Here is a 13,707-nt window from a genome sequence, read left to right as displayed (position 1 = left end):
AGCAGGCTCCCTCACATAGGTAGAGATGTTTTTCTGATGAAGGGTCCAGGCCCGAAACGTCAGCTTTTGTGCTCCTGAGATGCTGCTTGGCCTGCTGTGTTCATCCAGCTCCACACTTTGTTATCCCTCACATAGGTGAGCAGTTTTAGTGGTATTTACGGAATAAAAGAATGACGAAAGTAAGATTAGGCCCGATCAAGGATAGTAGTGGTAAGTTGTGTGTGGAGTCAGATGAGATAGGGGAAGCACTAATTGAATATTTTTCAACAGTATTCACTCTAGAAAACAACAATGTTGTCGAGGAGAATACTGAGATACAGGCTACTAGACTAGTTGGGATTGAGGCTCACAAGGAAGAGGTATTAGAAATCCTACAGAGGGTGACGATAGATAAGTTCCCTGGGCTGTATGGGATTTATCCTCGGATCCTCTGGGAAGTCAGGGAGGAGATTGCTGAGCCTTTGGCATTGATCTTTAACTTGTCATTGTCTACAGGAGTAGTGCCAGATGACTGGAGGATAGCAAATGTGGTTCCCCTGTTCAAGAAGGGGAGTAGAGACAATCCTGGTAATTATAGATCAGTGAGCCTTATCTCAGTTGTTGGTAAAGTGTTGGAAAAGGTTATAAGGGATAGGATTTATAATCATCTAGGAAAGAATAAATTGATTAGGGATAGTCAGCATGGTTTTGTGAAGGGAAGGTCGTGCCTCACAAACCTTATTGAGTTCTTTGAGAAGGTGACCAAACAGGTAGATGAGAGTAAACCGGTTGATGTGGTGTGTATGGATTTCAGCAAGGCGTTCGATAAGGTTCCCCACAATAGGCTATTGTACAAAATGCGGAGGAATGGAATTGTGGGAGATATAGCAGTTTGGATGGGAAATTGGCTTGCTGAAAGAAGACAGAGGGTAGTTGATGGGAAATGTTCATCCTGGAGACCAGTTACTAGTGGTGTACCGCAAGGGTCGGTGTTGGGTCCACTGCTGTTTGTCATTTTTATAAATGACCTGGATGAGGGCGTAGAAGGATGGGTTAGTAAATTTGCAGACGACACTAAGGTCGGTGGAGTTGTGGATAGTGATGAAGGATGCTGTAGGTTGCAGAGAGACATAGATAAGCTGCAGAGCTGGGCTGAGAGGTGGCAAATGGAGTTTAATGCAGACAAGTGTGAGGTGATGCACTTTGGTAGGAGTAACCAGAAGGCAAAGTACAGGGCTAATGGTAAGATTCTTAGTAGTGTAGATGAGCAGAGAAGTGTCGGTGTCCATGTACACAGATCCTTGAAAGTTGCCACCCAGGTTGACAGGGCTGTTAAGAAGGCATATAGTGTTTTAGCTTTTATTAATAGAGGGATCGAGTTCTGGAACCAAGAGGTTATGGTGCAGCTGTACAAAACTCTGGTGCGGTCACACTTGGAAATTGCAAACAGTTCTGGTCACCGCATTATAACAAGGATGTGGAAGCTTTGGAAAGGGTGCAGAGGAGATTTACTAGGATATTGCCTGGTATGGAGGGAAGGTCTTTCGAGGAAAGGCTGAGGGACTTGAGGCTGTTTTCATTAGCGAGAAGGTTGAGAGGTGACTTAATTGAAACATATAAAATAATCAGAGGGTTAGGTAGGGTGGATAGGGAAAGCCTTTTTCCTGGGATGGTGACGGCGAGCATGAGGGGGCATAGCTTTAAATTGAGGGGTGAAAGATATAGGACAGATGTCAGAGGTAGTTTCTTTACTCAGAGAGTAGGAAGGGAATGGAACGCTTTGCCTGCAATGGTAGTAGATTCGCCAACTTTAGGTACATTTAAGTCGTCATTGGATAAGCATATGGACGGACATGGAATAGTGTAGGTGAGATGGGCTTGAGATCGGTATGACAGGTCGGCGCAACATCAAGGGCCGAAGGGCCTGTACTGTGCTGTAATGTTCTATGTTCTATGTTCTAAATGTTGAACAACCCAGAAGGGAAAAAATAACAGTAACAACAGTAAATGTAACAGAATACATCAAGGAGATAATAAGAACTGCCGATGCTGAAATCTGAGATAATACGTTGTAGAGCTGGATGTACACAGCAGGCGTGGCAGCATCAGAGGAGCAGGAAAGCTGACGTTTCAGGCCTGGACCCTTCATCAAAAAATACAACAAATGCTGGAAATCACAGTGTGTCAGACAGCATCCAGGCTAATGTTTCGAGCATTGACTTGAAACATTACATTGCTCTCTCTCCATGGATACTGTCTAACCCACGGTAATTTTCAGCATTTGTTGTTTTCAGTACAGATTATAGCATCAGCATTAATTTCTTCCTATAGTAGATGTGACAGTCTGGCTCATGTTGTGCAGGGAGGCCTAAAACAACTAGTACATTCATTCCTTAGAGTTATATTATTTATTGGTTTTCTCTCTGGTAAGTGAGAGGTGCCCACTCATTCTTTTCAATCCTTGCTGTAGGGGGTGGATAAGTCTTGGTTAGGCCTAAACTAGCTCACAAATATGTACCAGAGAAATCTTCTTTTCACTGCCATAATATTTCTGAAGAAGGTTCCAGGCTGGAAACAGTAGCCTTCCTGTTCCTCTGAGGCTGCTTGTCCTGCTGTGTTCATCCAGCTCTACACCTTGTTATTTCAGATTCTCCAGCATCAGCAGTCCCTTCTATCTCATCTTCCTTCTTGACCAGTGGTCTGGCTGGTTTAATAGCATCCATCCTGAATCTTGCAATGCTCACTGAGCAGAGGCAGCTGTTCTCAAAGCTGAATCTCTCCTGGGCCTGAGAGGACAGGTGTGAGAAGGATGGGGAGTGGCAGGAGGGATGTGAGGTAGCTGCAATAAACAGGAACAAAAACCTCTCTCTCTTTCTCTCTATATCACACACACAAGCCAGCATCACTAATGTTACCCAGCACATCCAAACAGGCTCTACATCAAGACGCTCGCTTACTGGATGGAAAGATTTCAGAGAGCTTGTGCTGTTAGTAGGTCAAATATTGCTGGAAAGTTCCCACATTAGCGTGAAGGAAGAGAGAATGAAACTTCTGTACTTGATGCTTGGCTCCTTATTTTCTAAGCTGCAGATGTGTTGTCGCCTTTTCCAGTCTGGTCCAATTCTTTCCAATAATCAACTTAGAGAGAGTATCATAAGCACTGTGCGTAAATCGACGACTGAGCCTCCTTACAATGATGCAGGTACCCACGGCATTTTCATTTGTTGTAACACATTGTGATGTTAATCCTTCCTGTCTTGCCCTCCTGTTGAAAACAGTGACTGTTTAGCACAAGTGTCCACAGATTTCAGCCACTCTGCTCACCTCAAAGCTAATTCCCATAACCATAGGCTGATGGTTAACTGGCTGTTGAACCAAGAGGTGCATCGCAGCTGAGCTCAACACTCATCATCTGGGTTGCATGTTCAGGGAGATATTAAAGAGTTAATTATCAGGAGCAAGAACTGCAGGTGAAATGGTGACACGCTCCCTTGGATGGGAAACTGAGAATAATGTAGCAACCCGAATCTCACGTCCCCTCATCAGTACAGATCCTACTTGCATTGTGCAATGTCACAGAAAGCAGATCAAAGACCTGGACTTCTTTCGCTGGAGCGTAGGAGGTTGAGGAGTGACTTTGTCAAGGTTTATAAAATCACAAAGGGTACAGATAGGGTTTATGGTCAGTGTCTCTTCCCTTGGGTCGGGGAATTTTAACACTATGGTCATATTTTTAAGGTGCCAGGAAAAAGATTTAAAAAGACATGGGGGCAAATGTTTTAGAAAGTGGAATAAACTTCCAATGGAAGTGGTGGATGTAAGCACAGTTATGTTTAAAAGGCAGATAGATAAATACATTAATAGGAAAGGATTGGAGGGATATAGGCCAGATGCAGGGAGTAGTTCAGTTTAGGATTATGTTCATCACGGACTGGTTAAACTGAAGGGTCTGTTTCTGTGCTGTATGATTCTGACATTACAATAGGGGAATCCATGTGGGATGAAGTTCAGTTTTAAAATATTTGAATATTTGCTTCAGAACTGGAATCAGTTGCCGTCAAATGCTGATGATACAAATTTATCGGCACAAGGTTTGCTGTACAGAGGGACCTGTTCTGTCAGCAGTAACTCCCCTGTGTTAGTGTTGGCAGGTGAGAGAAGGATAGTAGATGGTTTTCAGGTAAGGATGTTCCCTAGTCAGTCCCATTTTCAGTAAATAGGAACAACCTCTCTCTCACATTCTGAAACCTATGTCACAGAGAGCAGCTGCCCATCTAGTTTGGAGGGGCTTTTGGCGATATTTAGGGAAAAACTGTGATCAGTGGCTATCATGTTGATGTCAATGCGACTCTCTGACCTGTGTCATGAGGTGCAGATGTGTTGTATTGTTTTAAACAGCTTTCTGATCCATCCCAGAAGGGACCTTGCATAGAAGCTGCGAGTTAAAGTATCTCTAAATCCAGAGGCAGTCCCAAGGCTCTTTATGATGATACAGGTAACTGGTGTATCCTTGCGTGTTACAGTTTGTTCTAGTGATGGGATTCTAATCTCCTCCTGCTTGTGCCTCTGGTAAAGGCAGTGAGTGATGGAGAACAGGTTCGACAGGCATCGGCAACTCACTGTTATCCATGAACCCAATTAACGGCTATGTGTATATTCGGGCAAGTAGATTAACATACACTGCTTCAACCCACTGTCCAAACGATCGCAGTCTCACACAGGCAACAAAGTGTTAATGACCACGAGCAGCAAATTATGAATAGTTTTGACACTTGTCTGTTGATGGAGAAACTGAAGGTAACAACGCCAACCCTGCTCCTTTACCAGCACAGCGCCAAGACAGACCATGTGCTGTGTTCCAAGCAAAGCACTGTGGATGCTAGAAATCTGAAATAAAATGCTGGAGAAACGCATCAGTTTTGATGAAGTCCTATCAGACATGGAACATTAACTCTGTTTCTCTCTTCTGCAGATGCTGCCAGACCTGGTGAGTTTCACCAGCAATTTTGGCTCTTTTTCTCTGATTATGTCACAGGGAGTAGAGCTTCTGTTTAATGGGGGAAATTATAGGTTGAAAAAGTTCAGGATTAATCTAGCTGGGTGTTTGTTTTGACTCTGGATTCTTTCTCCATCCAACAAAAGTGATATTAAGCTAATAGTGAAGGGTTTACAGTGCAGGGGCATCTGTTCTAGGAGTACAGGCCCCTGTGGATCAGTGTTGCTAGGTGAGAGAAAGACAGTAAAGCTCACAATTCAATGAGACCTTGATCAGATGGGCCAATGGGCCAAGGAGTGGCCGATGGAGTTTAATTTAGATGAATGTGAGGGGTTGCATTTTGGCAAGGCAAATCAGGCTGGGACTTATCTACTTAATGGTACAGTCCTGGAGAGTGTTGCCAAACAAAGAGACCTTGGGGTGCTCATGCATAGTTCCTTGAAAATGGAGTCACAGGTAGACAGGGCAGTGAAGAAGGCATTTGGTAGACTTACCTTTATTGGTCAGTGCATTGAGTTTAGGAGTCGGGAGGGTCATGTTGCGGCTGTACAGGACATTGGTCAGGCCACTTTTGGAAAACTGCGTGCAAATCTGGTCTCCCTGCTGTAGGAAAGATGTTGTTAAACTTGAAAGGGTGCAGAAAAGATTTACAAGGATGTTGCCAGGGTTGGAGCATATTGAGTTTAAATAGGCTGGGGCTATTTTTCTTGGAGTGTCAGAGTTTGAGAGGTGACTTTATATAGGTTTATAATAATGTGAGGGGCATGGATAGGATGAATAGCTAAGGTCTTTTTGAGTCCAAAACTAGAGGGCATAGGTTTAAGGTGAGAGGGGAAAGGTTTAAAAGGGACCTAATGAGCAACTTTTTCTTGCAGGGGGTGGTGCGTGTATGGAAAGAGCTGCCAGAGGAAGAGGTGGAGGCTGGTACAATTACAACATTAAAAAAGCAGTTGGATGGGTACATGAAGAGGAAGGGTTCGGAGGGATATGGGCCAAATGCTAGTAAATGGAGCTAGATAAATTTAGGATATCTGGTCGGCATGGATGAGTTGGACCAAAGGGTCTGTTTCTGTATTGTATGACTCTGTGACCCTAAAATTATTCTCAATCTCAGTTCTTGTAAATAGGAATAATTTCCCACAGACTCTCAAGCCTGTGTCACAGAAACTTGACAGGCAGTGTGCGACTACCATGTTTGTGTGTGTGAGAGAGAGAGAGAGAAACACTGTGGACATCACCTGCTGTCATTTAGGATATTTACAAGAGTTTCCACCATAGGGTGAATGAGCTGAACCATGTTTCTGTTTGAAGCAGCGATTCACGCACTGTGGGACATGCAGGTACATTTGGAAAGTGTCTCCTTGTAGATTGCCAATGACCAACTTGTTGTGAAACGTAGAGAGAGAAAGGGAGAGTTGGATTCTGTGGCCTTTTTATTCATCAGATAGCCGGTACCCCCAGCCTGTATGCAAGCCTTTAGCTGAGTACTACACGGCGATTCTCTGTTTCAAAGCACCTCCAAATTAATAGGACAGGTTTTATTTGCTCATTCATGGGATTTGGTATCGCTAATGAGGACAGCTTTTGTTGCTCATCCCTAATTAACCTTGAGCCCTTGAGCTGTGTCCCTTATGAGGTTTGTCGTGAAGTGCAGAGAGATATCAGTTCTACGCTCACTGTCAGCACTGTGCCTTGTTTGAACCCACTAGGTCAATGTGATGTGTTGTAGTTGAGAGCTGGATGTGGTTTCGATTTCCTCAAACTACTTAGCTCTGAATAACGAAAGCCATTGCCTTCTAACCTTAAAACCTTCTGAAATTTCAGTACTTCTCCATTTTTAACCAAGACCTCATGCTTCATGTGGTCATTTTCGTTGTGCCAACAGCTGAACAGACACTAGACTCAAATTCCCTCCTTAGCTTCTCTAGGCCTGATCCATTAAACAAATGTAATTTCACATTGCACAAGTGCAATAAGATTGAAATTACCCTTCCCTTGATGGCCCCATTGAAATGGAACTGGATCAGCCATATAAATACAATGGCTACAAGAGAAGTCCAGAAGTTTGGAATATTGCAGTGAGGTGATTCACCTCTTGACTCCCCAAAGCCTGTCTGCCATCTACAAGGCACAAGTCAGGAGTGTGATGGAACACTCCCCACTTGCCTAGATGAGTGCATCCCCAACAACACTCAAGAAGCTTGATATCATCCATGGCAAATTGTGTAGTGTTGCTTAAGCCAGCACTTACTGCCATTAAACTGAGGTCTGTTTTGGTCATTCTCAGATGACAGTTCAGAGTCAACCACTTTACTGTGGGTCAGGAGTCACATGTAGGCTACAACAGGATGGGAAATTTCCTGCCTTAATGGGTATTAGTGAACCAGATGGGTTTTTATAACAATCACCAGCTTTTTGTTCTAGATTTTATTTTAAAATCAAATTTCACCTTGAAGGGAAATTTCTGCAGAGCATTACACTGGGATCCTGGATTACTTATTCAGTGACATTATCCCTGGAGCAGTTTATGAAGACGGCTCAATGCCATCTCCTCTGGGTTACGTGGAGATGGGCTATAAATGCTGTTCCAACTAGCAATGATCAAATAAGAAAGGAACACTTTTTGAATGTTACCTCTATATTCTGCCTCTTGAAACATGTCTGTTTCAAGAGGTACCTGGGAATATTCCAGCTTTTGAAGGCATTATACAAATACAGATTGTTTTTGTGGTGTGTGGGAAGTAAGAATGTACAGATGTCAGATTAAAATGGGAACTGGTGAAGGTATCCCTCAACATGGCCTGGTTGGCTGCATGGCCTCTTTCCATGTTGTAATTTCTGCATGGTCCTCTGAGTGTGAAATCTCTCTGAGTCTCATCCATCGTTTGCAATGATCAAAGAACTTACTTAATTGTAACGAAAAAACCTTATTTGTTACGTGGGCACAAATGAAAGAAAAAAAAACTTGCATTTATATTGTGCCTGCCCCCGGTCATCCCAAATTGCTTTCAAGCCAACAAAGTGCAGATTGAATTGCAGCCTCTGCTCTGACATGGAAGCTGCTTATGCACAGTATGATCCCATAAATAGCAGCATAAAAAATGAGTGAAGTACCTGTTTCAGTGAGGAATGGGTGTTGGCCTGTTTGCGTTAGTGCTGTGAGATCTTTTACACCCATATGAGAGGGCAAGTGTGTTCTTGGTTTAACATCCCATCAGAAGGGCATTCACAAGGAGCCAGGCTATCTAGAACTGTTTTTAATTACTACAAAGTGGCAGCATTTTGAGATTAGCAATCAAATGTTTACTGCAGTGAGGCAGCTGGTCTGTGAGACTGATTTCTCTTGGGTAAGTGATGAAAGGTGAGAGAAAGGTAGGGAGGGGTAGGATGGATCTGCCATCTGAGAACAAACCGTCTCTCAGAGGTGATCTCCACAGAATCTGCCTGGCACATTGACATATGCTCTGCATTAAAGCAGCTTGCTTGCAGAAGAGTAAGACTTCTAACAAGTGAACCATTCATTGTAAGATACCATTGGAAGATTTCCACTTTAGTGCGAAGGAAGGAACGATGAGGCTTCTAGATTTGACGCTGCATTACTTGTTCTCCGAGCTGCAGATGTGCTGCTACTTATTTAAGTCACCACCAATTCTTTCAGATGATCAACTGAGACAAATTATCAAAAATACCGTCCTTAAAACGACAACTGATCCTCCTTTCGACAGAACAGGTAACTGCTATGTGCTGTAGCTCATCGTAAAGTCATCCTGCTGAAGATAATAACTCACATGGACATGGTTTCACAGGTAACAACAGTTCTCTGTTGTCCTCTGACTCAATACCCATCTGCACAACCTGACGGTTCACTGGCTGTTGAACCACAGTAGGCATCAGAGCTAAGCTCAAACTTGCAATTTTCAGAAAGAGACAAAGGTTTAATAATCAGAAGCAGGAAAGACAAAATTTCTTTTTGTAATTAGAGTGGGTAGAAAACCTGATGAAATTGACCAAAGTTGTGCAGCCTCCTCACTTCCCACTATCAGTAGGGAGTAGGAGACAAACCGTGGCCTTGCTAATATATTACTGACCAGTGTCATCGGAAATCGAGCACCTTATGCAATGCTATAGCATTCAAGGGTATGGGAAAAGTACTGGAAAGAGAGGTTAGTGTTAATAGGCTGGCACAAATCTGATGGGCCGAAGGGTATTTTCTTTGCTGTATGATTCTATGATGAGTATGACTTGTGTTAATCAAATTAGGGGTCGAAACATCTGTTTTGGTTTCAGGTCTGTGACTAGTTTCTGTGAAATGTTATAGTGAAAGATTTAATATTCGTGGCTTTCTGATTTGTGCAGCGAATCTCCCCTGGTTGACACTGTTGACAGGTGAGAGGAGGATAGGAGGGTCTCCTGAGGCACATGTTCCCCAGTTAGTCCCAGCTTCAGTAAATAGGAAGTATCTATCTCACTCTCACTAACTCAAAGAGCAGAGAAATGTCTGTTGGTGTTAGCAGAAATCTGAGTGCTCCCAGTGTTGAATGGAAGGTTGTTTGGGGATAGTTTTGACAGCTGTGCGATCAACGGGAGCTTCAATGATGTGCTTGCAACATTTATTTCATAAGATACAGAAGTGCCGCATGCTTTTTAACAGCTTTCTAACCCCTTCACATCAGCAGCTTGGACAGAGGCTGAGACTGTAAGGATCAATTGCTAAACCTAGAGGCTGCACTGAGACTCCTGATGAGTGGTGGTTTTGAGTTGTAGCTCACTACAGCTTGGGGGCTGTGCACCTGTCCTGAAGGCACAGGGTTCCACAGGTACCAGTGACACTCTGTCACTGCCACAAAACTCCCTGCAGCTGTTGAACTAAAGGGTGCATCACAGATGAGATCAGCACTATGTTTATCTAATATCCAGTCTCCCTTTGCCTGGGGTTAATGGTCAGGAGCAAGATTCTTTCATCCCCTCAAGTTGATAGACTAAGTGAGATGAATGAAATGAACTCCGCGCTGCCTGCTGTCATCAAAACAGGACAGTGAGCAAACCAAAGTTTTGCTTATATTGATCTGTTTAGTGTCACAGGGATTAGACATTGGGGTAAACGCCAAGGCAAAGTTCTCAGCTGGAAATCTGTGTGCTGTCCAGCTCCAACTCTTTCCTCAACTCTGATGAAAAATCATGGATCTGAAAGGATAATTCTATATCTCTCTCTTTCTCTCTCATACTCACACACACTCAGTACCTGTCAGACAATGTTTATTCATCTAAAACCTGAAGGCTTGATATGGGGACAGCTCTTGTGACACAGTGGTAATGTCCCTATCTCTAGACCAGGAAGCATGTGTTCAAGCCCCAGTGTACCCGAGACATTTATCACAATATGTCTGATTAGGTTGATTAAAAATATCCTTGGGAAGGGCTTTTGTGATGCAGTAGTAGCATCCCTACCTCTGAGTGAGGAGGCCCACGTTCAAGACACTCCTGCTCCAGAGATGTGTCATAACATCCCTGTACAGGTTGTTTTAAAATACTTTGAAGGTTCAATATACAAGGACAGCTGCTTGTGGTTTGCAGAGAGGTTAGTGTTGGCTCAGAATAAATTCCCTCCTTAACAGCTGTTGAGGGTCTTCCGACAGCATATGGACTGCAGTGGTTCAGGAAGGCAGCTCACTACCACCTTCTCAAGGGGCAACTAGGGATGGGCAGTAAATACTGGCATTTCATTCACCCCATTTGTGCCCAGTTTTAATAAATGGCAACATTATCTCTCTCTGTCACTCATCCAGACACCTCCTTATTCTCATTTACCCCTGTCATAACACACAACACAGAAGGTTTACTGAGTAGAGAAGTTTGAGGGGAGACCTGATGGAGGTATATAAATTATGAGGGTCAACAACAAGGTGGCAATCATGTTAAAGCGGCAGGCAGATTGAAAGGGGATAACAAAGTGTGGAGCTGGATGAACACAGCAGGCCAAGCAGCATCTTAGGAGCACAAAAGCTGACATTTCGGACCTAGACCCACATCAGCCTTTGTGCTCCTAAGGTGCTGCTTGGTCTGCTGTGTTCATCCAGCTCCACACTTTGTTATCTCAGATTCTCCAGCATCTGCAGTTCCCATTATCACAGGTTGAAAGGGGATTTGTCTTGATGTCAAGTGGTCCATCCAGTTTCATTTCTTTGTTGAGATTTTGTAGTGATTCATGCAACTGAGGTGATTTGCCATTTCATAGGGTAGTTGAGAGTTAACCACAATGCTGTGGGTCTGGAGTCATTCACCAGCCAGATTCCCTTCCCTGAAGGACATTAATGAAGCAGGGGGTTCACCAGAGAGCGGTAGAAACTCTCATTGAGAGAGGGAGAGAGAGAGAGAGAGAGAGAGAGAGGAAAGGAGATGAGCAGTGTGCTGCTGCCCATGTCTATGAGAGTCTTTGTGGTCTACAGCACAGGAAGAGGCTCTTCGGCCCATCGAGTCTGTGCCAGTCAAAAAGAACAACCGCCTATATATCCTAATTGCATTCTCATCTAATCTCCCACTGCGGTTTGGAAGTATGTATGGAAGGGGGTGACAGGAGTCTTGGAGCATCTCCTGGCCTTGCCTATCCACATGGCAGATTTTGGTAGAGGAGCTTCGAGTGACAGCTGAAGTACACCTTATGAATGGTTCACGCTCCCACCATTGTGCGGTTTTCTTAATTATACTCCCTCATTCGAAAAGGAAGGCCAGAATTTGTTGCCCATCCCTTGCTAACTTGCAGCCTGTGATGCCATGCAGTGACGTGCGGCAGCTGATTGGTGCACAGCAAGATCCCACAAAGATCGCAGAGCTATTTTGATCGCAGCACAGCTTGGAGAAAATCCTCGCTTTTCTTCAGGTTTGTGATGCAGGTTTTCTTTTTTGCCTTCTCCTCAGAAGCCAGCTATAGCCTCAGTCTAATGTCTTACCCCAAAACAACATGTTATTTTGACCACAGGAAGGCTTGTCTTGAAGTTAAAGTAATTTCTGCAGACTGGCAGAATTTTGAGCTCAGCAATGAAATGTTTACTGTTCAGAGGCAGCTGGTCTATGAGGTGAATCTCTCCTGGGTGTGAGAAAGACAGGGAGAGGCAGGAGGTCTATGAGTGATGCTGTTCCCTGATCTACAGAGTCTCAGACACTTGCAGTAAACAGGAACGAATTCTCTCTCCCCCACACACAAGCTACCATCACAAGAATAACTCAGAACATCCAGACAGATTATGCATCAAGGCACTCGTTAGCAAGCTCCTGTGCTGAACGATTTCAGAATAGCTGTGTGGATAAGTAGAGCTGCAGTGTTTGAAGCTTCCACCTGATTGTGAATGAGAACAGCAATGAGGCTTCTCAATATTGAACTGCTTTACTTGTTCTCTGAACTTCAGTCGTGCTGTCGCCTTTTCAATTCCAATCCACTTCTTCCCTATGTTCAACTTAGACAGAATATCAAAAGCACCGCTCGCAGAACAATGACTGGGGTCAGTAAAGACCCCCCCTTTGACAAGACAGGTAACTCTTGTTTTCGCGTGTGCTTTAACTCTTGTTAGAATTCGGTTCCCCTTCCTGTCTTAGCCATGTTCTGAAGTAAGTGACTGCTGGGGACTTAGTTTTATGGATGCCATCAGCTCCCTCTTACCCTCAAACTGAATTCACCTAAATGCATGTAGATAATGAGTTTGCAGTTAAACCAAGGTGTGTACTATCGCTGAGGTGTCTTTACCCAATGTCTAGACCCCTCCATCTTGATAGTGCTGTAGGGTTAAATGTCACAGGAAAGCAGAGGATCGATGCAATGATGGAAACTGTGTCAGTGAAGTTTAGAGTTAATTTAGTTGGCTGTTTGTTTGGCATTTAGAGTCACTTCTTTCACATGGGAGTGGTAAAATAATAGTGGAAGGTTTATCCCAGCAGGTACATGGCCTCTGTGTAGTAGCTCATGTGAGCCAGTGTCAGGTGAGTGAAGGGTTGTAGACAGTGTCCAGTCAGTCGCAGTTTAAATACATTGGAACAAATACACTCACTGTCTTTTTCTCTCTCTCTCGCTCTCTCTCTCTCTCTCTCATTCACACACACACACACACACACAATCTCTCTCAGTGAGAGTTTCTGCTTGTGTGCTGTGTGTGGATGTATGCGTGAGTGAGTGAGTGTGTGTGTGTGTGTGTGTGAGAGAGAGAGAGTGTGTGTGTGTGTGTGAGAGAGAGAGAGAGAGAGACTGTGGAGATCTCCCAGTATCGATCAGAAGGATTTTTGGGACAGCTTCCACTACAAGGTGAATGAGTTGAGCCATGTTTCTGTTTGAAGCAGTGAATCGCACATTATCCAAAGCGTAAATGAGTTGTAAACTATTCAGCCCCTGTTCAGTGATTCCCAGTGACTAGTTGTGGTAAAACCACAGAAAGGGAGGGAGAGGGAGAATGTCTGATTCCTCAGCCGCAGTCAATATATTGTTCCACCCAGTAGGTCATTGTATTACAGCTGATTCTGTATTCTTCAGGACGTCTTGCCCTTATGATTGAACTCGTTGGCTCATAACCTCCACTAGTTTAATAACCTTTTGTGATCGCTGCCCTCCTTCAATCCTGTCTGCTCAGTCTTCTTTCACATTCTTCACTCCATCATGTCAATTGTGTGTACACATAGACCTGGCCCTATACTCTGCAAAATCGTTCCAAAATATGCTATTTCATCCTTTAAGACAAGTGAACATTATT

At 43.9% G+C, this 13,707-nt stretch overlaps 1 protein-coding gene across 16 annotated transcripts in view; it reads left to right on the top strand.

The window, feature by feature from the left end:
• robo2 (roundabout, axon guidance receptor, homolog 2 (Drosophila)) overlaps nucleotides 1-13,707 on the top strand; it is a 1,006,048-nt gene that overhangs the window by 44,719 nt on the left and 947,622 nt on the right. Inside the window, exon 1 of one of the 16 annotated variants that reach the window (XM_059650125.1) lies at nucleotides 2,885-3,181. The exons of 13 other annotated variants lie outside the window; for them this stretch is intronic. In XM_059650125.1, the coding sequence (XP_059506108.1) occupies nucleotides 3,022-3,181 (160 nt within the window). In that variant the 5' untranslated portion in view covers nucleotides 2,885-3,021. Of the gene's footprint in view, nucleotides 1-2,884; nucleotides 3,182-8,465; nucleotides 8,706-12,247; nucleotides 12,503-13,707 lie in introns of those variants that run through there. 2 more of the 16 variants (XM_048540465.2, XM_048540438.2) reach the window with 2 other exon arrangements.

Source organism: Stegostoma tigrinum, chromosome 12 (assembly GCF_030684315.1).
Source record: "Stegostoma tigrinum isolate sSteTig4 chromosome 12, sSteTig4.hap1, whole genome shotgun sequence".
Taxonomy (NCBI): Eukaryota; Metazoa; Chordata; class Chondrichthyes; order Orectolobiformes; family Stegostomatidae; genus Stegostoma; species Stegostoma tigrinum.
This window is presented reverse-complemented; position numbering and strand designations above follow the sequence as displayed.